This window comes from Taeniopygia guttata, chromosome Z (assembly GCF_048771995.1).
Source record: "Taeniopygia guttata chromosome Z, bTaeGut7.mat, whole genome shotgun sequence".
Lineage (NCBI taxonomy): Eukaryota > Metazoa > Chordata > Aves > Passeriformes > Estrildidae > Taeniopygia > Taeniopygia guttata.
This window is the reverse complement of record NC_133063.1, coordinates 48,865,948-48,892,840: the sequence shown is the minus strand read 5'-3', so window position 1 is coordinate 48,892,840 and position 26,893 is coordinate 48,865,948. Positions and strand designations below refer to the sequence as shown.

General features: G+C 39.8%; 1 protein-coding gene across 6 annotated transcripts in view; it reads right to left on the bottom strand.

Moving 5' to 3' along the window:
- Positions 1 to 4,907: 4,907 nt before the first annotated feature.
- The window catches only part of RAI14 (retinoic acid induced 14), an 85,467-nt gene continuing 63,481 nt past the window's right edge, over positions 4,908 to 26,893 (bottom strand). For 5 of the 6 annotated variants that reach the window (XM_030257910.4, XM_012577635.5, XM_030257912.4 and 2 more), the window contains 15 exons: positions 25,302 to 25,390; positions 23,535 to 23,599; positions 19,974 to 20,031; positions 19,709 to 19,779; positions 18,197 to 18,303; positions 15,784 to 15,962; positions 15,134 to 15,162; positions 14,120 to 14,206; positions 13,324 to 13,410; positions 12,572 to 12,629; positions 12,135 to 12,253; positions 10,110 to 11,621; positions 9,191 to 9,340; positions 7,186 to 7,251; positions 4,908 to 6,938 (listed from right to left, as the gene is read on the bottom strand). In XM_030257910.4, the coding sequence (XP_030113770.4) occupies positions 6,861 to 6,938; positions 7,186 to 7,251; positions 9,191 to 9,340; positions 10,110 to 11,621; positions 12,135 to 12,253; positions 12,572 to 12,629; positions 13,324 to 13,410; positions 14,120 to 14,206; positions 15,134 to 15,162; positions 15,784 to 15,962; positions 18,197 to 18,303; positions 19,709 to 19,779; positions 19,974 to 20,031; positions 23,535 to 23,599; positions 25,302 to 25,390 (2,755 nt within the window). In that variant the 3' untranslated portion in view covers positions 4,908 to 6,860. The remainder of the gene's footprint in view (positions 6,939 to 7,185; positions 7,252 to 9,190; positions 9,341 to 10,109; positions 11,622 to 12,134; positions 12,254 to 12,571; positions 12,630 to 13,323; positions 13,411 to 14,119; positions 14,207 to 15,133; positions 15,163 to 15,783; positions 15,963 to 18,196; positions 18,304 to 19,708; positions 19,780 to 19,973; positions 20,032 to 23,534; positions 23,600 to 25,301; positions 25,391 to 26,893) is intronic. The other variant, XM_072921752.1, reaches the window with a different exon arrangement.

Genomic DNA, 26,893 nt, shown 5'->3' with positions numbered 1-26,893 from the left:
CACACATTGAGGGGACGATGCAGAAGCAGCACAACCAGGGGAGCACCTGCCCTCCCCACCGGGACCTTCCTGCAGGTGCCTGGCTCTGAAATACTTCACAGGTACGTGTGTGCCAGCTCTGCAACATCTGCCCAGCTGTGCTCACACCCAGCTGTGGCTCCACCAATTCCTGAACGCACTGCCGTTTTTTTTTGGGACCTGCATTTTGAACAGCAAAAATCCAGGAAATCTATTTCTAGGAATGGGGCAGTGCAGACCTTTGTGCTTTGAGTTGTCACTCCCCACGCACAGTTTTCCAGTTGTGAGGGAGTCTCCAAGAGGAAGGAATTCTAGGTTTTTTTCTCAGGAATGGTTATAAATAAAAGATCCAATTTATTAATTTAAGGAAATGTATTAAGTGTACCAAATATAAATTTAGAGAATAACAACAAAAAGAAAAGCCACTATCAAAAAGAAAAAAAGGTCAGTGCCGGGTGTCGGCGCTGAGTGGGACACAAGTTTGACCACTGCAGCAGAGGGTCTCCTATGCTCCACATTGACTGTCCTGTCTGGCCGATTTTTATACGATTTTTCTTGCTCAAGGCAGAGTCCCTTTTCTTCCTTTTTGGACTGCACATATTCAGGTGGAGTTCTTTTCTCTGTGGCAAGCTGAACAATACATGTCTGGAGAGTGATGAACTCCCATGATCGCGTTCCCCGGTACTGAGATGTATCTTCCTGATGGCTCTGGCTATCTCAGTTTTGGATATTTATCACATATTTATTGTCCAGGTCTTCCTTGGACCACCTTGATGGATGATCCATCTCCGGGCTGGCCATGTTCAATTGCTTGTGAATTGAGTCCTCCCTCCTTTGTCCAGGTGGTTTCAACATTGTGTTGCAATCCCCATCACTGGCTTGTGTGTTTTTAAAAGCTTCTTATAAGAGTATAACAGTATATAACTATAAAATATATGACAATTTTATTTGCACACATTATCATATACATATAACAGGAAGGTTTTGAGTTTATTTCTTTTTGTCTGGAAAATGCAGTTTAATCCAGCATCCCCCTTGTTCCCCAGACTCTTTGGAGTTTGACTTCTGGTGGACAGTAGAGTGTTTAGAAGAGAAGCAAATGCATCCAAACATTTTTGGACAGGGCTTCTGAATGGGCAGTGAGTGGGGACTGTTGCTGCTCTGCAACAAGGAATGCAGGAAGAGTGCTGTGGGCCTGAGCCCAGCCATCACTTAGGAGCATTTTGGCTAATCCCAAAGGGAAAAGTGACTACAGCAGAGCAGCAGCTTCCCATACAGGCACACTGGTGTTTTGATGAGGGTCACTGGGTGCAGGGTACCAGCTGCAGCTCCCACCCCAGGCAGGGTTAACACCAGCACACCGTGAGTGTGCAGGGCCCAGCTGGGCAGGCAGGAGCAGATGGATACCCATGGGCTCCAGCCCTAAGCTCCTTGCAGGAGATGATGTCACTGAGATGTGCCTGTTTCCAATCTCCAGCTGCTGGTAGGAGGCCCCATTACCAATTGTCTGAGCATTTCAGGCTGTTGGAAAATGTACAAAGAGGGCCAACAATGAATCTGGACAGACCAGCATGTAAGCAGGCTTTTAAAATAATAGACTGAAAGCCTGATGATTACATTAACCTGTGTTAAACTCATCAATTAAAAGTCTGTCAGGGCAGCCAAAAGTTTGGAAATACCTACAAATCCATTGCCATAAAATGCCCCAAGAACTACGGGTGGTACCACGAAACAGACCCTCCCAAAACCACCTGTAGGATTGGGGACTGGCATCAGCAGGGCTAAAAGCAAGCTGATTTTTGCTGATTGTGTAAAGGCAAAAAACGGTCATCAGAGGAGTAATATGTTAGTGATAGTCCATGCAGTTCATGCAGTCTGCCATCAGTGTGGCTGACGTGACAGAACCTGTCATTTCTCCAAGAAGACATTTTGTTCACACAGCACCGAAACCTGGGGAATCTAATTAACAGTTGTTGGGCAAAGCACATGACTTTCCTGCCAGTAGCAGACTTGACTGTTCTGTAGCTACAAAAACTTTAACTCAGGCTTCATCAAATTAGTAGACACTAAATCACTTATTTTTATTCAGCTGCAATTTACCACTGTAATTCTAAGAAAGGGGTTTAAGGAAATTACTGTTGAGGAGAATGAATTTGTTACTGCCCTGAGAAGACCACAGATATAAAACCAAAACAAAATATGGTTCTAGTCTGTGCTTAACGTCTCTGTTACTTATGTTCAAGAGCATCATGAAGGATCCAAACAGAGGAGGAGGAGGCAGGGATGAAGAAAAGCATTTGAAACTTCACTTCTATGAAATGCTCTGCTGAGAACTGGTGAGCACCCACGAGCACGCAACAGTGACCCTTAGCTACAGAACCAAGGAGTGTTTATAGATGAAGGTTTAAAGGTACTCAAACTCTTATACTGTGCTTTGACATTAAATTCAGTACTTTTAGTATTCTCTGTGGCAGACCAAACCCACAGTTAATAGATGATTTGATCACTGAACTGTCCTAAAAGTCTTGCACCAATTTCTATTTGCTTGAAAAACTTTGATGTGTTACAGCTGTGCCTGCGGAGTATGTGCTGGGGTACATCACATTTGCCTATGCTACTCTGAAACTTCCACACCTAATTCCCCCAGAGGTTTTTGACACAATTCCCGAACAAGCACAGCTGCTCTGCAGCCTGGGTCCCAAGCAGCAGACTGAGGCCTGACCCCCAGACATCCAAAGCCACAGGAGGCTGCCTCTGCTCCAGGACTTGCCCTGCACTGGGATGCCTGACCACACCACCTGAGGCAGCAATTCTTGCCTGCACCACTCGTGTCTCTGCCACATTAGAGAGCAGATTGCCTCTGCCTTCTGTGTCTGCCTCTGGCTCAGATGAGGGCTGGTGTTGGTGTGAAGAAAGCCCCAGGATGCTTTGGTGTGGCTGACCCAAGCAAGAGCCTCCCCGGGGAAAGTCAGACAGGCAAAGGGCCTGTTCTAGTGCCATCAGTCAGCTCTCCTCCCGTGTCCCATGTGGTACTCCAGGCTCTTGGCTTACCCTCCCTGCTCCTGCATACTCCAGGCTGGTACCCCACCCTGCCAGACCCCTCCAGAGAGCAGATTTGTGGTCTAAACACAATATACATGCTGAAGTAGTAGTTTATGTAGTTCTGAAGCACCCAGCACTGAAAGCACATGCCAGCTACCTTTTCCCCCCAGCCAGCTACTCTCAGGCAAACTCACGGAACATGAAGTGACTTTAATAGCTCCCTATAGTAAAATGGCATTTGCCAAGGGATTTCTTGTCAGCTTCTCCACTGGCCCTTCCTTGGCTGCTTCTCCTGGGACCCTGTGTGTGGTTTGCTGCAGCACAGAGCAGCATGGCCTTCCCTGTGCTTTTGCTGTCTTATGCTTACTCGCACTACATCACATCACCACGGAGCTGACCTGAAGAGATGTGGGAAGGCAATCAGCAAGCCATTCTGCCATCCCTGAGCCCCCTGCTCAGCCAGTAAGGGGCAAGATTGGCTCTCTACCTGTGCCTCTACCCCTGAGGCTCCAGCAGGAAGTCTGCTATGCAACATGCCCAGGAACCCAGATTCATCTCAGAGGATAATGACCCCTTTGCTCAGGTGTTGGTTAGGTGCCACTATGTGCTGCTGCAGCCAAAAAATCTGTCCAGCAAGGACACATGGCACACTGCAAAAAGTTCTCCTCTGATTGCTGCTGAAATCTTCTGTGTTTTCACTCTTCACCATCTTCTCATGTTGATTTGGGTTGGCAAAAGAAGGGCCCTGTGAGAGCCAGATGATAAATAACCAGGGCAGCACCTGCTTACAGGAACTTGCCCTTAGTTTAAACAGCAAGAGAAAGAAAAAGAAAGGTGATCTTAATACAGATCTAGGATGTTGTCTCCTCCCAGATTCCATCTGAAGCCTGCTACCATCATTTGTCATCATTCTCTACTGTGACAGGACACAGGGTGGATGAGAAGAACCAGTATGGTCAAGCTCTCGGACCAAATTATATCTGTTGTGTGCCAACTGCAGTGAGCGAGTTTGGCAAGAGGAGTTGATTCCCAGTACTCATGCATTTAGTGGAGAGAGGGAAAGGCATTGGCTACAAAAATGCTGCTGATGCTGTTATAACTGACTATTCAGAAGGTCAGAAACAGGTGTGGATGTTTCAGAGTAGCAGCTTAGGTAGATGTACGCCACAGGCCCAGACTGCATGTCAGCTTGTCCATCTGCAAAGGGAACCCAGTGCTGGGCAGCTTACAGAAGTTTGTTACAAGAGGCTAAAGCGCCCTGGGATGTGGTCACAAGAGATGCAATTCCTTCAGGCAAGAAGATACAAGCAAATCAGTCACTGATAGAACTGTTTCTCAAATAAAACTGAGAAGAGAATATAAAAGGCAATGGAGCTGACTGTGTAACTAAGTTTAAAAAGCAGACATATCCATATGCATATACTCTTACATATATTCTCATTGCAATTCTGTGTGTGAAGTGCTAAGTGACAGAGAACCACTAGTTTTGAAGAACTGTGGGACATCACTGATGTGTGCTGAGCTCTAAGTTATTTTAAACTTTGCTGTAATAAATCCAGTGGCAAATGGGAAACCTGTATTACCTCTAGCAAGGTGTCCATGTGAGAAATGCCTACAAACTTACCAATGAGCTAGAAGGCATCATCTGCAAAACTCACTGCGTGGGGTTTGGACTGGATTTATTTCACACAACAGATCAAGATAGTTAATAATGAAGATGCAATTTCAGGGAGGAAAACCTGGTTCTTGTGTCATCTATTTAAACAGCAGATATAAAACACATCTGTACTATGTTAGCAGAGTGTAGTGAGATTTCCCTCAATACAAAAAGTAAATGAAGACAAAAATGAAAAAAAATTTGGAAATAGTTTATTTGCTGCATGAGGAAACTTCTTGTAATTTACATATAAAGAAACTTGTTATGTTGTAGTATATAATTTCCAATATTCCACAAAGATAATTGTAATAAATATACAAACCAAAACAAAGTAGAAGACTAAATCCATCAGGCAACCTACAAAATGGTTCATCAAGTTTTATACTTGCAGCATTAGCATGCTTAAAATTTTGTTCTTTTTGAAGTGATGCAGCAAAATTTTTTTCACATTTCTTTGGAGCATTTTCAAAGCTGTCTAACTATAAAATACTGTTCAAAATTAGATGGCATTAGTTAAACCTCTCAAAAAAAATAATACCAAGGTCTAACTGATGAAAAGGTGGTGTTTTTCTTTTTGTTTTTAAAATCCATTTAGCTTTGCCAGCGTTAGGAATTATCTGATATAAGTGCACTATGAGTTCAGTCAGCCTGAGGCACTGCTGACTCCTGTCATATTATGACTCTATATAAACTTCATAGATTATATAGCTCTGAAAGATTTCTCTATCAATAGAGACATATCCCCATAGAATAAAAAAACCACAATACCATATTGAAGCCGCAAGCTTGTTAAAATGGTTGTACCCTCAAGTGCAGTGTGTGCTTAGAACATTTTTCCATAGTTTAATTCTATTCCACATCAGGCATTTTTATTTGACTTTAAATGTAGAAGTGCTGATAAAGGCTTTATTGAAGCCTGTAGCCTCTAGAAACAACATACAAATTTTTTTGACACCTCCTGCTGTTGTCTACCTATAATTTCTATTTTTTTTTTTTTTTTGAATAGCAGGCTGAATTTTACACTTAACTGCTCTGGACCACACTGACAGACAGGTCTATTATTCCATACAAATTTCTTACAAACTGAAAACACTTCACTATGCTTCACTATTACTGAGTACTTGGGGGTATAAAAAGAAACTCTCTAAGACACAGTTACCTAAAAATATTTGTTAATAAGCTTAATGCAAATATTATGTAGAAAAAATGGTTTCATTACAAAAAAAATTCATTAGAGGCCAGTAAAAATATACTGCAGAGAAGATCTTTAAAAAGTGAGGTTAGGAAGTATGAGGCATTGACATGCACTGTAAACATCCTGTGTTCACTAAAATCCCTTATCTAAAAGTATATGACATGGTTTTGTTCCTGAGCTTCATGGCCAACGCTTGCATAGACAGCTAAATCTATCATAAAGGGCTGTTTATAGAGACAGTTCTGTTTGTATGTAACTTCAGTAAACTAATGCTTTTACCTTTCAAAATAGTTTCATTCCACTACCAGGTAGTTAAGGAAACCATTATGAAGCATGGTATGGGTTTTGTGTACTCAGTGCATTGGGTGAATTGGGGCAGCTACGTTTTAGTGTGTTAATCTTAAACAACATTACACCAGGAAGTGTAGCTGTTCCACGTTCTGGCTCAGCATAAATATCTACTCCTGCTCACTGCTGTAAGGTTCACTTCTGCTCTGCCAAAGACTGCATATGACAAAATGTCAAAATCTGAGTGCTGCAGTATCAAACACACCCAGTAATGAGATGTAGGTTATAATCAGTACAGAATACCTTACAGAGAATTTCACCTTTATCCAGGCAACACCAGTGCTTTCCTCCAGGTTAACCTGCTGCTATTACAGGAAGCTGGAAAAGTACTCACAGGGTAAACATGACATGGAGTGGCCTATGTAAAAAATCTGAAGAACATACTTGCATTTTGGGTATGAAAAGCAGGCATGTGTTTAGCTACTGCACATGGAAATGCACATGGAAGTGGTACAGACAGACAAATATATCCCCCTCACAAACAGCACAATAACACAAAAGCAGCAAATTGCCAATTTGAAATCTTATGTTAAGGCAAATCTAGATAAAATAACCATAACAGGATTAATAAAAATAGAGAGTTTTCCATGGCTTTTTTGTTTACTTTTTCTGCGATTGGCTTTTACACATTGATAAAATTTGTTTAAGCACTTTCTGGACATCTTCATCCATCTGACCCTAGACAAAGGGAGGGAGAAAAAAAGATGATTAAATCAATGCAGCTCTAATCTTTAAGAATATCTACAAACTATTTTTCAGGTATAGTAATTAGATCAATTTCCCAAGTGGAAGCAGTGTTAAATTTGTTCTTGCACTGTCATACCTTATGTCTTAGTGAAAACATGCAAAATTCTTACTAGACCCGCAGAAGAAACATCCTCAGTTAAAATACTAAAACCGAGAGACTGACAACATGCAACCATACCTGCACAGCATAGAGAAGGTGCATCCTGTAAACCGAGACAATTTCCTGGTGTTGTTTCTTTGTTTCCTAGAAAACAGTTAAACAGAAAGGCACAGAGCACTCAGAACTATTGAATTCAGAACTCCTCAAATAGATCCTGACTGAGGAAAATTCAAACCAAAGACTTATGTAATGCATTGAAAACCAGTTCAGACAGTGTTGTGTCACCAGGAACTCTAAATTTGCTTGGAAGAATGTTCAGAAAAATGTTGTAGTTCTACCTACCTCAGTAAAAGAGCTCTGATATCATCAGTTTTAAGAAGTACTGAGCTGCTAAGTTGTGGAATGAGCACATACTCTATTTCCAACCTTAGCAGCAACCAGAATTGTGGAAAGACAACAGTACTCTGACAAATCAACTCTCAATTGCAACTCACCTCCTCCCTGAAGGCAGTGGCCCTGATGCCTTAGGATTTTAGCTTTTATATATTTCAAATCCTGTACTGCTTTAGGGTATAGCTCTAAAACTCCACAGCCTATCAGCTACTGTTCTCCTGTTTTATTCAGACAAAGCAATTCCTCTCTAGGCCTGCAGCTCAAGGACACCCTACTGCCCCAGGCCCTGAAAAATATAAATAAAAATGAATTGGGGGAGAGGCAAACTGGGGGTATATGACTTCATTATCTGGTGCTGTAATTGGAGTATTAATCCCTAGTATATAAATAGACCAAACTTATAACCATCTGTAAACTCATTACTGTCTTCCATCTTGGTTATAGCCCCTTTGGGGAGGCTTTGTCTGCCCTTAATGTACGTGAAGGCCCTTCATTAAATATATCTGCTTTTATATTAAATATATCTGCTTTTATTCTCTTAATTCTGTCTGGCCTCTATTTTTAAGTCAGCCCAAAAAAGGCATCAACCCCTCTGTTAGAGCTGATGCCTTCCCAGGTGAAAAAGGGCTTACCCTGTAGGACACTGAATGCATGAAAGCCACCCAATCCTTTTCAATGACCACAGACGGCCACAACTCAGAAGCCACCTTTCCAAAGACACATGAAGCTGTTAGGAAAGCTACAAGAAGGAAAGAGTGTTTCTGTCCTGTTTTAAAAGCTACCTGCTTTTCCAATGTGCTGTATACTTTTGCACTTTACACTACATTGCTGATCCTAAATTAGTGTGAGATGAAGGGTCCTTTCAGACATGGAGGGCTGGAATAAGAAAGTCTGGGCCTTCACACTGACAGGATGTCCTGCCTATTATTTCTCTCGCCTACAAGGGAATTTTTCTGGCATACTGCGCCCTCTGTTTTTCTGCTGGGAAAGGTAAGAAGCAGACCCCATTTAGCACGTCAGTCTGAGAATTCTCCTTTCAGAGGCACTCCAGAGCCCTCAACAAAGGCCTGCAGTGGAGAATACCTTCTTTTGATCCCCAAGAGTGAATAATGTTCTCCTCTGGGTCAGCAAGCTCTAGGAAATATCATTTATGACTCAACCCAGCTTAGAAGACTGGATCTTTCATGCATAAACAACAAAATTAAAAAAAAAAAAGATCTGTAAGGCATTCAAATTTCAGAGAATAAACTATGCTCCCCATAAAAAGATGCATATGCTTGACTTGAAACCTCATACTTTCTTCCAAAATGCATAAAACACCAAAACAACATCAGCTGATAAATGTTCTTGAAAATCCTCTGCACACTGATTGTACTTTTCCACAAATTAAGGTCTGAGCAGCAGGTTTGGTCACTCCATTTTACTACAAAACATCTGTTTCTCAACTGGTCTGAGAAAAATATGTGGAAAACCAGCTTTCTTTAGTTATGCTCTTTCTAAAGTGCTATTCATGACTTGGTAAATTCCTACATGTTTCAGAGAAACAGAAATTACAGGTTTTTTTGGATGAAGATTCTTTTCCATGTACTCACTGTTTTGTACTCTATTTTAAATAAGGCAGAGTGAAGAACAGTACAGGTTTCTTTGGAGAACTGGGACTAATGTTATGTTAACAAATTTTCACACTTACAGTCAGTTGGTTTTGCAACTGCTTCACTTGTTGCTGTAACACCTCCAGCTGCTGGCTTTGTCTTTTGGGGGCACTGGTTGAGTAGGAGAGCTGAGAAAGGCTGTTCAATGCTTCTTTTAATTTGCTAATTTCCTTGGACATTTCATTGATCTAGGGAGGCAAAACACAGGTTTTCATTAAAAGATGCTCTGCATACTGTCTTCCTGTGTGTTTTATCTTTGACTTATTTGTGACTGAAATCTAAGAAGGGGGTCAAACCAAATTGTAAATAAACTCCATGGACAAACAGAGATGTCATGTAAGCAAAGGGCTACAATGCTCCTCTATTCCCCATCCTAGTCCAGTCTATTCAAACTGCACTCCTTGTTCTGAACATCAGCAATATTTAACAAGAAGGGCTGCATTTACCACCTTTACAAATTTTTCTGCTGAACCAAACACAGGCCAGCTATTCACAACTACCAAAATGCATAGCTTTTTATAAAGGAATTTGTAGTGACAGATATGGTAGCTGCAGAGGAAAATTAGTCAAATGCTATGGTTCAGATGATGTGGTAATATTCTAACAGTGAATTTTTGCTCCTTCTTGATATTTTGTTTACTTGTCTTCTCTGGAATATCTCCCTGCTGCAAATCTCATTTCTTTGACTTCAGCCACCTGAAAATAGTGTGAACCCAACCTAAGCATAACTTAAAAGAAGTAAATTGAAAGATCATGTACATTTCCACAGGGAGGGGAAACCAACTGCAAAGCCAAACATGGAGAAAACTCCTTTGCCTTCTATACCTGTATTTTCAGAGGGGGAAATGCACTCATAACGTACTTGAACCAACATTGTCAGTTAGGGAACTCATGCACTCATAAACACGCTTTGTACTCTGAACTCACATTACCCCTCCACTGTACGGAGTCACTGACCTTTTTGTCTTTATCTTCTTCTAGTTTTGATGAGTTTTTCAATTCAGTAAGAGCTTCTTGAACTTGGTGGTACTTGTGCTGAAGATCAGACACCTCCCGTTCCTTTGCTTCAAGAAGAGTATGCATACCTTCTTTCGTTTCTTTCAAGTGCAAAATTTCATTTCTCAGTTTCATGGCATCTAAGGATATATTTTCCTTCTCTCGGATTACATCCTTCAGTTTGGATGACAAAGCACTAACTTCACCCTCTAGTGACGACTGGAGCTTTTCATATGTGACCTTGGGTACCATGGCTTCATTAATTGCAGCTTTTTCTTCCAGTAATGCCTTTTCCAAGTTTCTTAATTCGCTTTCCTTGTTGCTAAGCAATCGCTTGAGCTCATTTATTTCTTCCTCCATCTCCTTTATGGTATTTCTGAGTGCATTGATTACCTGACGGTGTTCAGTAATTGGCAAAGAGTTTTGCTTCTGAATGTCTAACAGTTGCTTGAGTTCTTTTGATTCACCTAATACTTTTGTGTACTGGGATTTCATTTCTGATAACTCACTTTCTGCTTTGTATTTCAAAGAATTTGTTACCTCCATCAGTTTGTCATGTTCATCTCTAGGAATGTAGTCTGAAGCTATATCATCTAGAGTTTTTTTCTTCCTATAGTCTTCAAGCTCTGTTTGTGCTTCCTTATACAACTGAGACAAGTCACTAAGTTGCCTGTTGAGCTCATCTATCGTTCTGTGCATCACATCCTTCCTTTCTCCAGCTTCAGCACTAGATTCCAACTGCATCTGATTTGTCAACTTGTCCTGTAGCCTTTTAATTTCCTCTTGCCCTTCCTTGTACCTCTCAATCAGTAATGCTTTCTCTTGATTAATGTTATCAATAACTGAACAATATGAATTCTTCATTTCCTCACACTCTTCCACAGACAATTTGCCTGCCATCTTCTGCTCTCTGTCTTCAAACTTTTTCTGTAGCTCTCTCACTTTTTCTTTTTGTCTTTCGCTTTCCTCCAATGCTTTCTTCAATTCTTGCTTAAGTGCTTCAACTTCTCCATATGTAATCTTCAACATACTCAGATCAGAACCAGTTTCTTCACTTTCAGAGGAAACAAGAACTGGCTTCTTTTGCCTTTGTACATTCAAAATCTCTTTCACAGCTTCCTCATGTCTGTTTTGAGTTTCTTTGAATTTCAAATTAAGATCAGAACAATTTTCTGAAATGTCTGGGTTGTTTAAATTATCTGTTTCTGGGACTCTAGACTGGACTTGAGTTTCCACATGCTTTCTTTTTGCTTCAGAATTCTCTAATTTTCTCTGCACATCCTTTAGGTCTTCCTGAATGTACTTCATTTTTACTTCTCTGGGGCTTGTCAACTTTTCTTGAATTTGAGTGGCATTTAATGAAGGCTTCATCTCCTGAGACAAGAACTCATTTTGTCTCTCTGCTGTTTGCTCAAACTGTGTTTGGGATGAATAAGATTCTACAGCTGAATCCCCCTCTTTAGGTGTTCTTTCCTGTCCAAAAAAACCCACCAACAATTGCACAATAAAACCAAGCACACGATTCTAATTTTTTTAGAATAGAGTAAGCAAGGAAGTATTGCCACATCCTATAGAGAAAGATGATGAAAGAGTCATGGAAGAAAGTTCTAGAAAAGTTCAAAACTCAGCTGTTTCGATTTAGTCATCTGCAGTGAGAGAAGGCAATAAGTGCCAAGCTCCTCTGAAAGTCTGGGCTGAGCTCCATAAGCTAGTAATCAAAGCTATGCAAATTAAAATTCTTCTAGCACAACTGTTAACAATATATTTTAGAATGTAGTTATCATGATAAAGAAAGTTATTCATTAATTTATGGGAAAAGTGAGAAGATCAAAACACTGATTTAATCCTTTGGGGCAGAGTGTTTGCATGATCTTACCCACAAGCTCATTAAAAGATCTTCACAGTACAACTCTTTAAAACAGTAAGCAGCTCTTTATTCTGCCTAGCAGATTAAGAGACCATCAGAACAGCACCAAAATATGTCACCTGTAATTTGTCCTGCAGCTCCTTATTGTGCAATGTCAGAGAGGCAATTTTTGCTTGCATCAACAGAAGTAGATCTTGTTGGTCAGCTTCAGAACTCACATCCAATAAACTATCAGCACCTTCAGAGGAAAAAAAAAAAAAGATTCAAAAGGTTTCAAAAAACTGAAATGCTATTTAGATAGTTATTCCAACATTTAAACAGCTTGTTCCCATGACCACTAAATGCAGTGAGCAAGCAAACTATTCCTACAAACACCCCAAGAAGGTGTTAGGTTAACACAATAGAAGCAGGATGTTTTGGTGGGGAGCTGCTTGTGGAACTTCAAAATGTCACTCTCAATACTTAGTGTGTCTCATGTTCTAAGTAGAAAGGTATAGAGGTTTTCAGCATTTCATGCCACCTAAAACACCTAATGAAAAAAGGATTAATTATATACCTGTTGTGCTGTCACTCAGTCTGTCTTTATTATCCCTGTGCAAAGAGCTGAATTCTTCCTGTTAAGACATCAAAAGAAAACATTTTCACAGAAAACGCACATGAAAAGCTGGACAGTTCAGCAAAAAGAACTATAGGCAGTATAGATTCTGCTGGATAAAGCCTGTCCACATGGATGTCTTTTATTTCCGAGGTCTTGTTTAATTGTAGCATGTATCCAGTATTTCAAAGTGTGTGAAAGCCATTCAAGTTCCATTGCCCAATTCCCATTAAATACTAATGAAACACAGGCAACTATCTTGTAAATAGTTTGGAAGACTGCACACCCTGTGATAAGTAGTCGCAACATACTGACGTGTTTAAAAAAATCTTCAGCAACACAAGATAAAGATCACACAGAGCATACTCAATCCTTTCACTGACATCTTTTGGTAAAACGGTCTCTTTTTGCACTGCCCAATTCCATGCACTTTGCTGATACTAGAAATTGACCTCTTGGAACATGAATACTTTCATAACCATACTTCTAAACACTAACTAACTAAACAACCTGACTAAACAACCTATTTATATGTACATATTTGTCACACATTAAAGTAATCATTACATTTGTTTTATGAATTGCATTGAAATAGATTTGGATTCATTCACTAATTAAGTCACAGGAGACTCTGCAGTCATCAAAATATAACATCAAGCAAAACAGATCCTGTACTTTCCTTCCCTAAGCTCATAAGAATGGAACACTGATACCTTGCACACTTGATCAGCAAAGAAAGCCTGCCCTTTTCCAGTCATGGGAGTTGAAGTTGATGAGTGTGGAGAGGACAAATCATTAATCTGTAAAAAAAATTATATTAATAGGTATGGCTACATGCATGCACATACAGGTACCTCCCTAACATGTGCCTATATATATATGTATATATGTGTATATCTATATAGCTATATATACACACACACACATATACGTATATATATGCATGTACATGCATTAAAGAATACTTTCACCTGCACTAATATAAGTCACATTTGTAGGTCACTTTCAGAGAACAGACCTAATTATTTAGTGCCCTTCTGAATCAGTATTATATAAGAAGTGTAGAAGTGTAGCTGTTACACAGGTTACATTCTGGTTTAAGATTTAACCTAACTATTAAATAGACTTATATAGTACCAAAATGCAGTTAAGTATCTTATTTTGATATGCATATATACCCATAATAATATGTATCCATGTATATATATAACTAAAATATAAAAAAACTTATTATTTACTTATTGAAATCAAAAGCAAAAATGACATCTTTAGCTGGAAGAAACAATTGTACAGTTGTATCTTTGACCATATTGCATTTTAAGCAATTTTGCTTAGTTAATCTAAGCAACATGTGCTTTCATGGTGTCATCCTAATTTTAGGAAAAGCACTCATGGTTAGACAGGCATATAAAATAACAGTGACAGAGAAAACCCTGCCAACATAACTCTAATAATATTCAAAATGCTTTATATCCCCTAAAAGCATCTCAAAATTGGTCTTTTCTTTACCTGAATAGGACTGATAGGAGGAGGTGGGGCTTTGCGTTTTTTTGGAGTTCCACTTCTTTCTGAACTTAATTTAGAGCCTTGATCATGCTGAAAGTTTCACCAGCCAGAAAAGGTAGGTTTGTTAGTTTGGTTAGTAAAGTCTGAGCAAGTTGTTTTATTAAAAAAAAAATAAAAAAATCCCACATTAATATCAACTTTAGCAGCTCATGCAGTTCCTTTTTTCCCCTGGGTAAAGACCACATCTCTACTAACACAAAGATATTAAACATGCCTGACAATAAGAATCTGCTCCCTTGTAAATCATGCTTCAGTGGAAACAAACAAGATTTAGTAAAAAAGCAGAAGCTGACAATAGGTTTAGCACCCGTGACCTTAAAACACTTCATTCACACACAGCCCAGTCATGCCATTCTTCACAGCTACCATCTTTCCTCTTTACCAGCTTCAGCCTGAGCCCCCCAAAAAACCCACCTCTGCACTCAGAGAAGGCATGACCAATGCATTGCACCCTTGTCTACTTCCCAGCCACCAGCACGTCTACCAGGTCTACTTGCACTCCAAGATAAGACACTAAATAAAAAATGTAAGAAACTAATTTAATTACCTAAATCTGCCATGATTCTCACAGGAAGAGGTCTCCAGCAAAACCAGCGATAACCTTTAATTTTATGTTTTAGATAGAGAGAATTTCTCTAGATCCTCTCTTCTGCAGTTTAAAGAGCCAAGCTCCTGCACTACACAAGAGGAAAGCAGGCATCATCCCAGCACGCATGCACATACACACTTGCCCTCCTTTCCTCCCCTCACCAAGGGTGCTGGCTGCTGTTACACAGAGAAGCCAAGTCTAAAAGTAGTGTTCCTGAAACACATTTCTTACCTAAGCAAGAAAAACCTTTTACATTACATAGTAGTCATGGCAACCCATCTCACAATGACACTTACTAGTGCTTCCATTACTGATTTTTGTTAAGTTACAAATCTAGAGAGTATTTTCAAAACCAAAAAGACAAATACCTGCTTCGCTTTTGTTGGAGACTTTGCCTCTGTGGAGCAGAAAAGAAGTGGAATAAAGAGAAGTTATTAAAGAAAGAGTTACTTTCCATTCTTAACCCACCTCTCTGCTCTGCTTCCCATACCATAGATAAATGGTTTGGTTTTTGGATTCCTGTCTGAAACCTGAAAAATACAATTTGCAAATTCCATTTCAATCACATTCTTCCTCTGCTACTGTCTGGTTTCATTTTGAGAAAAATTCTGAAGAATCCTAATAATTCTTATTCTGGTCTTGCACCATTCTTATGCATTAAGCGTCCTACTTTAGAAATCCATTGTAGTTTGACTATAAAATACTACGCCTGCTTCAGCTCCTTCTCCAGCCCCTCTACCAAGGGGTTCTATGTATAAAAGAGAATCCATTCCAAACTGTATGCAAAATTTCACAATGCTGCTACATCAACTTGTCTTTCTCCAAAAGCCCTCTTTTTGGCCTGCTCAGGGTTTTATCCCATGCTAAATATTACCACCTACGGCAAAGAGTTTTTGGGAAGTCTCAGCCAGATAATCCTGAAAATGGCTTTTGCAACATTTCAGGCTACAGTTTTAAGAAAATTTGTTCAGTGCTAAATCAAGAAGGGACAAACTGCAGGTCAGCCTCTCTCACATACCCATGTCCTGTGATATCTTTGACGACAGAAGATTCTGGACCCCTGTATTCTCAGAGAGCTTGGCATAATGCAGGGCATTCTGTCCAAAGACATCTACTAAACTCACATCTGCACCTCTCCTGAGGAAAGCTTCCACCATGTTAAGGCTACTAGCTTCACAAGCCATCATCAAAGCAGTTCTGAACAAAAGGAGAAAAAAAACCAAAACACAAACAGCAAGTGTCAAGGCATTCTCTTTAGCAGCTCATTTCTTCAGGGAAAAAAATTGTGACTGTTATTGTGCAATAGAGTCCAAGATTCCATCAGCATATTTATTGGTACATAAATGTGACTTCTCTTTCTCCTTACAAACAAGCATTTGCTAGCTCTTCCTCCTCTTCCTCATGCACTCCAGCTGCAAATGCAGGTCTACAAACATTTCTAAATATGGCTTCCTGAGGCTGAGAGGAGAGCCATAGATAGAAATGGCTGCAGGATAAAGTCCAACAAACCTCACTGTTACACTCTTATGACAGTGGTGGTACAACATGAAAACTTTTATTTCATTCCTGCTCTCCTCCACATGTTGTGTTTGAGACAAAACAGACAAACAGATTTCAATCAAAAAGACAATTAAATCTAAAAGATCTTCAGTGAGTCCAAGAGATGAGTTTGACCTCAAACCCTGTTCTACTGTCAGCCTAAAAAAAAAGAAAAAAAGGAGTCCATGAGAACACAAACAATTCCCTTTCCAACACAAGGCAGTTGCACAGAGACAGCTCCTAAAGTAAGCATAGCATACAGAAGGAATCTTTTCCTAACAGGTTGTATCTGCTTTTCTCAATTATTTGAAGGGGTCATAAGAGGCATACAGAATAATTACAAAAAAACCTCACCTTTCAAGCATGCTCTAATAGTGCCTTCCTGCTCAGGAATAGTTCTCCTTTCTCTGTATGAACACATGTCTAATAGGTTGGCCAAGTTTAATGCCAAACACATTCCTCAGTGCAGATACAATGCTGAAAAGTTACTACAGTGATAATATTTACAAAGTATTAAGACAACAGTTTCACTAATGAATTAAACATACCCCTTGTAATGGGTGAGTCTCTTGGAAAAGTGATGCTGTTGCAGTGCTGTGCTAAAAGTAGTGGTGAGTGATAACTTGGATAACATCTCAAGAGTCACAGGGATGGTTTTAGATTACCAAAATAGTTCACTTAGTCTGGACCTGATAGGAATCTGCAGATGCTATTTTCCAAGGTTATCCCCCTCTTCTCCCAATGAGGTTTCTCCTGTTTCAGTAAAATCTTAACTACTTCTGTGAACATGAGATGCAGTAGCAGTCACTTCCCTCACCAAAATTAAAGCAAGAAATAAACCAGCACATTCTATGTTACAATGTTTTGTTGCTTCTACATACAGCACTACCTTTAAAAAAATTTTAAAAATCTGTTCTATCTGTGACAGAAACTCTTTCATCCAATTAAAGCAGAAAGTCTTAATCCTGTCTGCTGACTAAATACTAGGAGAGTGAGGGGAAGGCAGAGGCCCCTGAGTGAGCAGTACCTCAGGCTCAAAGCACCAATGAGGCCATGAAAACTGACAGAAAACAAAGGGGTTTTCTTCAGACAACTGGAAACAAAGAGCGCCCTAATGAACTTTGGACTGATAAAAAACGAGATAAGGCCCAGTCTTATATTCGCAGGTGCCGCCAGAGAACAGAATCAGTATTGTGTCACACAGAATAATCAAAATTGCTATGAAGTGTAAGTGCCAAGTCTTGTCAGTATCCTACTTTACCTCCACAGTTTAACCAGCTGTTTATAAAACAGTCTATAATAGTCTAAGATTCTTGATGTTTGTCAGTACCATCAGAACTAGTGCATGTTTCACTACAAAAATGTTGCCTTTTAAGAAGTTATCTGACACATGTACTATCTCTTAAAGCAGGAAAAACTGTAATTGGCACCATCTAGAAAATCAGCATCTCCACTATAGAGATTTATTGCATATTTTTCTTGCTGCTGTGTCTGCATGGCAGAAAAAAGCAACTCTCCACAGATTTTGCTCACAAGTAGCAGTTTTAAGGATTTAATTTGGAGGTATCAACTCATTCCAAACAGAGAGCAGCATTTTAAACTGGGATGCTTAGAAAGTGATGTGTGAGTAAGTGCTATCAATCATATTTGTACAGGAATCATTTAAATGCTTTGGTAGCCCAAGGGAAATCTTACAGGCAGATTAGTTTTATAGTTTCTGCTTCATCTTTTACTTCAGTCAGAATTCTGTAAGCCTTCTCAGCAATCAGGATATGCTACCTAGTACAGAAAGCATTATTTCACCTAATATCAATATTTTGGGAAGGATTTGAGAAGAAATCTTCATTTGACAGTCAGCTTTGGTGAAGAATCAACACGTTAACCTGCTGTACCTTCCATTTTTATCCCTCATGTTGATGTCTGCTCCATGATCCAGAAGGTATTTGCAGACTTCTGTATGACCATTTTGTACTGCAAGCAGCAGAGGTATGTTTCCATCCTAGAAATGCATATAAAGAAGCTATGAACAGTAGTCTATCCACTTACAAAAACACACTGAGCTACAAATTTAAAGCGAGCTACAAATTTTACCTTTACATAGCAAAAATGAGGTGCTATTAATACATTTTTCCTGTGTACCATAAACATAGCTGAGTGTGTTATAATTCCTTCCTTGTCTGTTGGGGATGATGCAAAACACAGGGAGTAGGAACTTGCTTTTGTACTCCCTTTGCTATTTGCTCAATGCTAAAACACAATTATTTTGAAACGACAAAATATCTTTCCGTAGCTCCACAACAAAAATGGTAATTTTAACTAAGTACTAGGCAAAAATACAACATTTCATAAAGTCATAGAATAACACAGATGGAAGACCTTTAGAAGTATCTGGGGTTTCTCCCAATTTTTTTCTCATCCAAAGCTAGTCCAGCTTCAAGTTTCAACACATACCTCAGAGACTTGTCCAGTCATGTTTTAAACACCTCCAAAGGTAAAGACACAGCTCTAGGTACCAATTCCAATGTTAGACCACCTTAAAGGTGAGGTGCTTTTTTACTAGTAGCTAACTGGAATTTCCCAATTAGTCCACTACCCAAATTCTGACCATTGCTTATCATTTTGCCATGCACCTCTGAGGCAAATTTTGTCATGCACCTCTTTTTCCTATACCCAGCCATGATGTAGCTCAGGACATTTTTAAGATACTCCTAAAGCCTGAATACTGAATAATTTTTTTATGTCTATAAAATGCATTTGCTGAAATCTTAGATCAGATGTCTATGTTTGTGACATATTTGTTTTTGCTAGAAAGACCAGATATAGAACAAAGCTGAAACCAAACAAGTCTGAATGTCTTTATCTAGTTTTGAGTGTCTTTTGACCTGTGCTTTACAGATCTCTTCCTTTTGTCATTAGGTTTTCCATCAGGCAGTTGTATCATTCCCAAAACCAGACCTGTCTGGTTGTAGAGTTTTCACAGTTGTGTCTCTGAGCCTTTGGCATATGTGAGGTGTATTTGTTCCCGTCAGACATAATATACTCTGATTGGGCTCTGTGAGCATTTTTCAGCCCTTGGCCACACACTGGACCTTTTCCAAAACCTCCTGGGGACAATGGAAACACTTTTAATTATGTTTTGAATGTGTAAGAATTGATTCTAGCTACCTGTGCCAATGTCTCAACAATCACCAAATCCTGCCACTACAGGATCAGATTGTGAAGTGCTTCCACACCTCTGCAATGGCAAGCTGCAAAAGGAACTTCCTCCAGCAGAGAAACCCTGAAGGTGTGAGCACAGCATTGCTTTGAAGTACTGCACATGAGATGGAGCATGGCAAGGCATGGAATGAGGGTGATAAAAGCCCTGAAGTATCTGCAGTACACACAGGAGAGGAGGTACATACCAAATCTTTGATGTTAATGGGACATTTGTGCTCACACAGGAGTTGAACTGCTTGAAGACACCCACATGCAGCTAAAAAAGATAAAATTAAATTAAAAAAAAACAAGACAATTGTAAGAGTCCATTAAACCACAATTTCAAAATTTGTGTCCCACACTTCCACTTGCAATACTGCAGTATTACAGTGGGGGACAAAAAGAAGTTCTAGGCTAATAAGCTAGGAATATCAAGCACAACAAAATAGTATAAACTTTCATCAAAGTTACCTGCATAATGTAAAGCTGTTTTCCCAGAATTGTCGGTGCTGTCGGCTGGACATTTACTCTGCATAATTCAATACGGAAAACGAAAAAAAGCAATTAGAGAAAGACAAAGAAAATAAGAAAGATCTATATAGACAGAGTGCTTAACGTCTTTGCAAACAGATTTATGTGCTGCTTCAGAGAAGAACATTGAAAGAAGGTACAGCTTCTCTCTCTCTATCAATCTGCTGTTTCCTGTCTTCATATCAACTTATATTGAAGCCATAGGAAATCCTCATGGTTAAGAGAACTGTACCTAAAAAAATGTTATCATTTCAGAATAATTCACGTCAGTAAATATAAATAAATAAATAAATAATCAGTAAATAAAATCTCTCCCTTGTCTCAGATTTTTTTTTTTCTTTTTAACATTAGTGTACAAGCTAAAGCAACCACATCCCAAGGCAATTTGTCCTGCATTATTTCATACAACCATGGTATGGTTTGGATTAGAAGAGACCTTGAAGATCATCTTGTTCCAACTCCCTGCAATGGGCAGGGACACATTCCACTGACCAGGTTGCTCAATGCCCCGTCCAGCCTGGCCTTGAACACTGCCAGGGATGGGGAATCCACAACTTCTCTGGTCAACCCATGCCAGTGCCTCACCACTCTCACAATAAAGAATTTCTTCCTAACACCAAATCTAAACCTACCCTCCTTCAGTTAGAGCCATTGTCACTTGGCCTATCACAACATACTAATGTAAAAACTCCCTCTCTGTTTTTCTTGTGTGGCTCCTTTAGATATTGAAAAGCAGCTCTAAGGTTTCCTGGGAGGCTTTCTCTTCTCCAGGTTAAACACCACAGTCTCAGGCTTTCCTCACAGCAGACGTGCTCCAGCCCTCTCGATGCCTTAAGTTTTAGCTTTCATATTATCCAGATTCTGTACTGCATCAGTACTTCAATCTGAACTTCATAGTGTTAGCAAGTACTCTTCATAGTTTAGTTAGACAAAACAATCCTCTCCCAGCCTGAGAAGCCTGCAACCACTGTTGCAGCTTCAGGCCCAAAAGGTATAATCAACAGCAAATTGAAGAGAGCAACCTCTCCTGGAGAGAGGGAGGATGGGACTTCATAATCTGAAGCTGTAATGGGACAATTAATCCCAATATGTAAAATAGACCAAAACTTACAAAAGTGAAAACTTGTGACCCATCATCCATTTTGGTTATAGCCTCAGTAAGGCTTTTGTACTGCCGAAGGGGTATCCTTTGAAGGCCTTTCTAATAAATACCTAATTAATTCATTTAACGCTGTCCAGCCTCTGTTCTGGGTAGCCTCTCAAGGCATCAGTCTGATCAGCTTCACAGCCCTGCTCTGTGCTGGCTCCATCAGGTCCCTGTCCCTCCCATGCTGGGAGCCCAGAGCTGGATGCAGGGCTCCAGGTGGTGCAGAGCAGAGCAGAGGGGCAGAATCCCCTCCCTCCCCTGCTGCCCACGGGGCTCTGGATGCAGCCCAGGACACCTTTGGCCCTCTGGGCTGACCCAAGTGCAGTGCCAGCACTTGGCCTTGTTAAAGTTCATGAGGGCCCATTGACAAATGCAATAAGGGTTCATTAGCGTTTTTAAAAATAAGCACCAACAATCCAGTTGTATCTTGTTGTATTACAGTTATCAGATGCTACTGATCAATCTGGAATTCAAACCAATAAATAGTAATGAAAATATAATTCAAATCCTTATCAAGGCTCATTTTGGTATGGAAGATTTTTGCTTTAATTACAACAAAGAGAGTATCATAGAAACCTAAGTTCATTTGGGTTAGAAATAACCATTGTGATCATAATTTCCAACTCTTAACCCAGCATGGCCAAGTTCATTACTAAGACATGTCTCACATCTACACACATCTCTTAAATCCTTCCAAGTGAAGAAACTTTCCAAATATCCAACTTAAAGCTCCCTGGGTGCACCTTGAGGCTATTTCCTCTTTTCTCGTTGTGATATGGTCTACCGTAAGCTTCCTTTTCTCCAGGCTAAACCCCACCAGCTCCCTCAGCTGCCCCTCACTGGCTGAGGACTGAGGACTGGTTCTCTAAACCCTTCACAGGCTTCAAAGCTTTTCATTGGACAGTTGGTGGTTTGGTTTCTAGAAAACAAACATTACAACTTTTGACCTTTACATGAAGCACTGTCTTCAACATGCCTATGGTTATCTGGGAAAACAGAATCACATAGACCGTAACACTCTGTAACAAAAATGTCATTAATGCCTGTGTAAAATAATTATTCAGCCTGTTTTAGTTCAACAACAGTTAGACATTCCTTGCATACACACTTTGGTCTACGTAAAATAATCCTTAATCTACGTAAGAGCATGAATTAGTGGAGAATATCCAACAGGTCTGCATTTAGGAATGTATTTATAAACCTGCATATTGAAATAAAAGTAGAAAAGCATCAGCAAAAGCAGGCACGCGGAAGGGCAGCAGCTCCGCGGCGCAAAGCGCGGCTGGCTCTGAGCCGCCGCTGCCTGCCATGCCGGCAGTGACGGCCTGATGGCGACCTGGATCGCGGCTGGGACAGCCCTTCCCGCCCGCCGAGCAGCGGGGCAAACAGCTCCCAGGGGCTACGGGGCTGGGAATCAGTGAAACTGGACCCTGCCTTGTCAGAGACTCTGACAGAGGTCAGTCACTGGACAGCTGGAGAGCCCTGAGGCAAGCAGGGAAAAACAATCTCGAGGTCGGGATAGAGGATCCATTCTCTTTCTGCACCATCGTGTCCACATTGGGTTGCTAATCAGTATTTCATCTGTATTCACAGTCTGTATTCATTATTTTATCTGAGACCTTCTGAGAACTCCAAACTTAGAGAAATCTGTTCTGTTTCTCTGATCACCACCATGAAAACTTACCAGTAATTCTGAAATGGGGTTGATATGGACAACATCTTTGCTTACTAACACTCATCTTCAACACAATGAGACTCTTCTGTTCATCTTCACTTTTGTTTTTCTTATTTTCTCTCCCCATTCTTTCAACTCCCTTTCTAACCCATCACTGTACTCTACCTAATTTCATTGAAGATTTGATTATTTCCATATTATTTTTGGATCTAAACTACTATGTTTTCCTCTCTTTTACTTTAAACTTGAAAACGTTTCTATGGTAAACAGACAGAAAGCATTCCAGTGGAATATTACCAGAATCCCCCCAGAAGTGAAAAACAGTTTCCCTTGTAACTCTTGATCCACCTAATTCCAAGTCCTCCAACCACACAGACAAAACACAGGAAGTTAAACCGAAGCTACAAACTACTTGAAACCAAATCAAGCTATGTCAGAGCAGCTGGACATGGAAAACTGTATTTGCAGACCACTCAGGGAAGCGATACTGTTTTCTATCACGCATTCGCAGTGCCTGAAAGATCCTTAAACTCTTTATGTTTAAACTCTTGATGCGCCTCTCTTGATGCCAAGGAGATAGAACAATAAAGAAGTATGGTGCAGATTATTAGCATAAAATTAGTCTAATGGAACCAAATAAAAATTTCAAAATTCAAAATTAATTTAGTTTTTCTTTTACCTGAAGTAACCTCTTAACACAATCAGGGTGGCTGTTCTTTGCTGCAAGATGTAAAGCACTGTGCCCTAAAAGAATAAAAGCAAAGCAAATTAGTTATTCAGTCATGCCAAAGCACAGCAATAAAACCCGCCATGACAAAGGCAAAATCTTGAATTATCTGTCTCGTTCCTATCATGACACATAGAAAGTAAGGGTAGACAAAATAAAGTAAAAACCTATGTCAAGCAGAATGCCTTTACTACCTTTTGTTCAGGCAAGTAACGGAATAATCTTACAGTCTTAATTCATATAAAGGAGTGACACAAACACTGTGTCAGACTACACTTGGGCAGAAGCAAGTCTAAGACGGTACATTTTGTCTTGTTTCTTAGAAAACAATTTTCCAGTATTACACAGCCTCCCTTGCACACAGATGTCTGTCAGTGTCATGAGTTTTGCTATTTGGCAATGAAAACATACCCAGCATCAAGAGCAAAACCTGCCAAATTCACCACCTACAAATGTATTAAGTTTGTGTCACCCATGAAGTACACATAGAAGACTCAAACACAGGCCTGCTTTGTTTTGCAGGAATAGGAAATTCACAAATTTCCTATTTCCTGTCAAACACAGGTCTACATTGGTCTACACGTCACTGAATTCATGATAATTATGGATTTATGATAAAACACTGAAGTCTCTCCTCCAGCTTCATCTTGCAGAACATGTGAAAAATTGAAGATGACAAGATAGCAAAAGAAGAAATTATCCATGCAACTAAAAAGAGAAGGACCCAGGATTTAGTACTCAATAAAGACAAAGACACTTGTGACAGGAAGCTCTCATTGCAAATGGTGTGACTTTCACATAGAAGGATTTCACTAAAGAGTACTGGGCTGACACTCTCAGGTGGAAGTAGGCAGACAACCTTTTACTACCGAAGGGACCAATAAATCATCAGGCAAGGTGAAACATGAATTCAGAATTATAGTCTGCATCAGGTACATATATTCCCTTATTCTTATGTAAAATATGAATGCTTCTTCCAGTATCACAGACACTTTATATATAGAGGCAAATGATTCCCACATATGACAGAGATCCCCTCAGGCTGCAATAAGCAGCAAAACAGAACCCATGAGCCCAGCAATTACAGATCATTACTGGAAAGACAGAATGCTGACAGATCATTTAGGTGGCTCAGCTAGCCAGAGAAAATGCTGGGCACAGATTCTAAAGATGTGTCAACTGAAATCTATTAAGAAGAGTTTGCCAGTTTCAAATTCAGCTCCCACCATTCTCCTAGTGGAAAAGTAATTAAGCACAGGACTTTTGAGAACTGAGACAGCCTACTTAATAGCTCTCAGCTCTGTTTTGGCCTGTATCAGCTGTTTTCACTGTGTCATAATCCTGAAGAAATATCTTACTGCAACTGCTGTAGAGTTAATGGGATTAATAGCTTGAATAAACATGAAAGCAAAACTGAAGATCTTGATGCAACCTGTAATAATAGGAAAAGGTAGAAGAGGTAGGGGATGATAATTATTTTCTTCCTTTTTTTTTTTTTCCTACTTAAAAATAAAAATTTTAAAAATCTAGCAAATATTTTACGTCTGGATCCCACTACAAATGCTGAAATTTATACTATTAGGACAAAAATTTTTAAGGAGTTTAGATTCAGAATTCTCTGTGCAGGAAAGCAAATATGTCCAAATCTGCAAGTGTTACAACTGAGTGTATCTGAGTGTTACAATGAGTGTATCATGCTACTTGTATAGAGAGACATACCTGCACCATCTTGGGCTGTCACATCTGCACCATGTGTCACCATGATCCTGAGACACTCTGCATGCCCTTTTGTGGCTGCCAGGTGAAAACTGGAAGAGAGCATTTACATGTATTTTATTATTATTAAGATATCTTTTCTCTTTCATTCCATAACTGCATACTGGCAGGTTCTTTCCTCCCTGTCCCTAGATTTTTTGGTATCCTTCCTTTTCTTCCCAGGAAGATAATAGCTCTGGAGTGAGATGGCACATCAGAAAGACTTTCTAGTCATACTTCCATACTGCAGCTCAAATAATGTGTTCATTTTGGTACCCTCATTACAAGAAAGATGTTAATGTGTTGGAACATGTCCAGAGAAGGGTAATGAGGCTGGCAAGGATTTAGAGAACAAGTTCTATGAGAAGCAGCTGAAGGAGCTGGGGAGGTTTAGTTGGGAGAAAAGGAGGCTCAGGAGGGACCTTATGACTCTCTACAGCTGCCTGACAGGAGGGTTTAACCAGCTGGGGATCAGTCTCCTCTCCCAGATAACTTGGGATAGGATGAAAGGAAATGGCCTCAAGCCACCAGGGGAAGTTTAGATTGAACATGAGGAAAAATTTCTTCACTGAAAGGGTTGTCAAGCACAGGAAAAAACTGCCCAGGAAGCTGGCATCCCTGGAAGGCTCTTGAACATACTTAAGAGACAAGTAGATGTGCCACTGGTGGGGGAACACTGTTTAGTGGTGAACATGGGCTGCTGGGTTAATGGTTGGACTCAATAATCTTAGAGGTCTTTTCCAACCTGAACAATCCCATGATTCTGTGATTTTAAATGGGTTGCTGTCCCATCAGTTCATATCATATACCTTATATATATCTAGTCCCACATGACTTCTAAACTCATGTCCCTAGTGATGCAATATATCCCCAAAGAATGCATGGGCTTGGGGAATTAATAAAGAAAACAGAAGAGGTGGGGAGGATAATTATTTTCTTCTTTTTTTTTTTTTTTCACTTAAATATAACAACTTAAAAATAACTGATTTTGTCCTAGACATTTTAGTCAGAGTACTCAGATTTAGTCAGATTTAGTTAGATCTTCCCCTTTCAGTGGACAAAATGTAGTTCCTTTAAAACATGATTCTGCGTTTCTTTAATTAAACTACATCAAGTTGTACTTCTGCACCGTCCTTTATAAAGCTCATCTTTGTGTGTGGTTGGGGGAAAACACTTTACTGTGAATACCACCTGGAGAAATCAAAGCTACAGACTATTTGGGAGATTGGGTCAGAGATGTATTTTTTCCTTTATAAAGCTCATCTTTCCTTCGTGTGTGGTTGAGGGAAAACACTCTACTGTGAGTAACACCTGGAGTAATCAAAGCTACTGGATATTTGGGAGATTGTGCCAGAGACATATTTTTTCCACTTGTGGTTTTGCTGTTCACCCAAGCACCTGCTTGCTTAAACAGTGTGAAACTGCAGATGTTACCAACCACGCCACAGCATGATGCACGTACAAGCATCAATTACCTAAGGTGTAATTATAGAACAAACCAAAGAAATTATACTGAATTCAAGCCTTTTTCAGCATAAATTTTATGTTTGACATCC